We start from the raw sequence: 2,543 nt of genomic DNA on the forward strand, positions 1-2,543 counted from the left end.
ATTCATTATATCAGACCTGCCCTTAATTAATGCAGGTATGATTAGGGAGGATGGGGGGAAAAAGATGATTTTGTAAAATTTGTATTTTATCCTCTTTTGTGCGGCTATGTGGTCTAGTGGTATGACACTCGCTTTCGGATCGGAAGGTCCTGGGTTCGAGCCTCGTGCTTGGCGCATAGTTGAGTCCTTGGAAAAAGCTCTTTACTCACATTCTCTCACCGTACTCGGGTGTAAACTGAGTACCTGGCCGTTAACAGCGTTGTCTTTGTCCGGAAAAATGTAATATCGCCGAATAGGCGTTATGTCCCGTCCTACATGTTAAATGTTGCTGTTGACCAGGGACCCCTTGTAAAGCGCTTTGGGCACATTTAGTGGATATTGCGCTATATAAAGCTCAATTTTTTAAAAATCAGATTAAGGTATTTTTAAAAACAAATATACACATAAATTAATGGAAAAAATCATCCCCCCCCCCACCCCCCGGACAGAACTAGATGTGTAAACAATTAAAATTAGACTAAAGGCCAGAACAGAGAGAAATGAGAAATACATGAAAAGAGAGAAGAAAAGTGTGTCAAGGCCTTAATTTATATTTAAATTAAAGTTAGATGTTTGCACCACTCACTGTGTTGCATTTCTTTCATGTTTTAGCCCTTTGTTGGCTATATGTGACCCTTTGTTTCAAAACGGTATTATGTTGAGATGGACCAGATGCTAAAAAATCAAATTATAGTTAAACTGGTCAAAAATATGAAACGTTGGGATTTAGCACAGTAAAATATGATATTCCTTCTCCTCTATAAAGCATATAAACTCAACTTAAGCATGATATTTCTGGCTACAAATTTCATTTAAGCATCTTGTACATCCCAACTAAATACAGTTTCTAGACGAGGGGTCACATTTATAGCTCCAGATTATAAAGATATGGCTCAATATTATAAGATTTTAAAACTAGTTTGTCTCAAGTGTTTCAAATATCATGTTTAAAAGATTTATCTTAAAAGTGTTGTTTATTTTCATCTTTAAAACACCACTCTCCAGATACAAGCACAGGCTAGATTTTGCATCAGACGTGAGACTAGTCTTCGACAACTGTGAAACTTTCAACGAGGATGAATCAGAAGTTGGCCAAGCTGGACACAATCTACGCCAGTTTTTCGAAAAGAAATGGTCGGATCTGTTTCCTGCTAACGGGCCATGATGGGAAATTTGACGTTGTAATAATCAAGAGCCAATTCATTTCCAAAAACACATGAATGAAAGAAAGCTGTGTGTGTGTGGTCTGTTATCATTGTTGTTGTTGTATCGGAAGACCAAGAGGAAACAGTGACTATGTTTTGATTTAAATTCTGTGCTGATTCCTTAAAATGGGGTTTTTCAGGGGTTTTACAATGTTGCCTGATCTAATATACAGATCAAATACAGTTATCCGTAGCCTAACCCTACCTGCTAAGAGGATTAAAAAGACGAACAATAATATAAAGTGACTGATCAGATACGATATAATATGTGACCCCTCGTCTCAAAACGGTATTAAGTCGGGATGGACCAGATGATAAAAAGTCAAATTATAATTAAACTGGTCAAAAATATGAAACGTTGGTATTTAGCACAGTAAAATGTGATATTCCTTCTCCTCTATAAAGAAAATGAACTCAACGTAAGTCTGATATTTCTGGCTACAAATTCCAATTTCAGCATCTTAATCATCCTGACTTAATACCGTTTTGAGAAGATGGGTCAAATACCTGAAAATGTAAATGGAATTTAATCCTCTTCAAAATGTCTTTGATTTTTTATCATAACATAACAAATCACTACGGCACAAGACACCACCATATCACCATCGTTGTACAAGACACAAGGGCTAGAGAGGTCCGAACCCTCTACCAGATGGTTGCCATGTTGTTCCTTTGCCAATACAGTAGTAATAGACCAATATATGAGATGTTGTAGCCATTGACTGGTTCCTAGTTTGAATGATCATTGAATAAACCTTCTGCCAGGAAGTTCCAAATCTATCACATAGAGGCCAACTGTCCAGATTGGACAATCTGGTTTCAAGGAAAAGAATTAGAAAAAAAAAATAAAATAAAAAAGGTGGTATGGTGAATGATTTTTGACTAGCTAATTAAAACAAGGAAGAGACAAATAGAAAATATTCACACTAACCTTTAACTCACTCAATCCTAGAGATTTTTGCTACTTTTCAAAATTGGAAAACCCAAAAAAAAAAAAAAAACGCAAAACAAAAATTTCACCATGCAACTGATTATGTCAGGGATGCACACACATTTAAAGGAAAGCTAGATGATTGCACCACTGTGTTCCATTTCTATCGTGTTTTTTTTGCCCTATGCTGGCTGTAAATGGCACCAGATGATATGGTGGGATTGATAGATTGCCTGAACATGTTCACTTGATAGTGTGCTCTTGGAATCTACATCTGTTCCCTATTTGAACCAATTCCCCTTTGTCTTACCTTTTCTTTAGTGCTTTAATTGTAATTCTAGAACTTTTTACTATCCCATTTCCTTCCT

General features: G+C 36.3%; 1 protein-coding gene across 7 annotated transcripts in view; it reads left to right on the forward strand.

Annotated features, from left to right (window-relative positions):
- The window catches only part of LOC144957872 (uncharacterized), a 104,948-nt gene extending 102,690 nt beyond the window's left edge, over positions 1-2,258 (forward strand). For all 7 annotated transcript variants that reach the window (XM_078889362.1, XM_078889366.1, XM_078889363.1 and 4 more), the window contains one exon: positions 1,045-2,258. In XM_078889362.1, the coding sequence (XP_078745488.1) occupies positions 1,045-1,204 (160 nt within the window). In that variant the 3' untranslated portion in view covers positions 1,205-2,258. The remainder of the gene's footprint in view (positions 1-1,044) is intronic.
- The last annotated feature ends 285 nt before the right edge of the window (positions 2,259-2,543 follow it).

Source organism: Berghia stephanieae, chromosome 12 (genome assembly GCF_034508935.2).
Source record: "Berghia stephanieae isolate SIO BIC M18660-M18661 chromosome 12, UCSD_Bste_1.3, whole genome shotgun sequence".
Taxonomy (NCBI): Eukaryota; Metazoa; Mollusca; class Gastropoda; order Nudibranchia; family Aeolidiidae; genus Berghia; species Berghia stephanieae.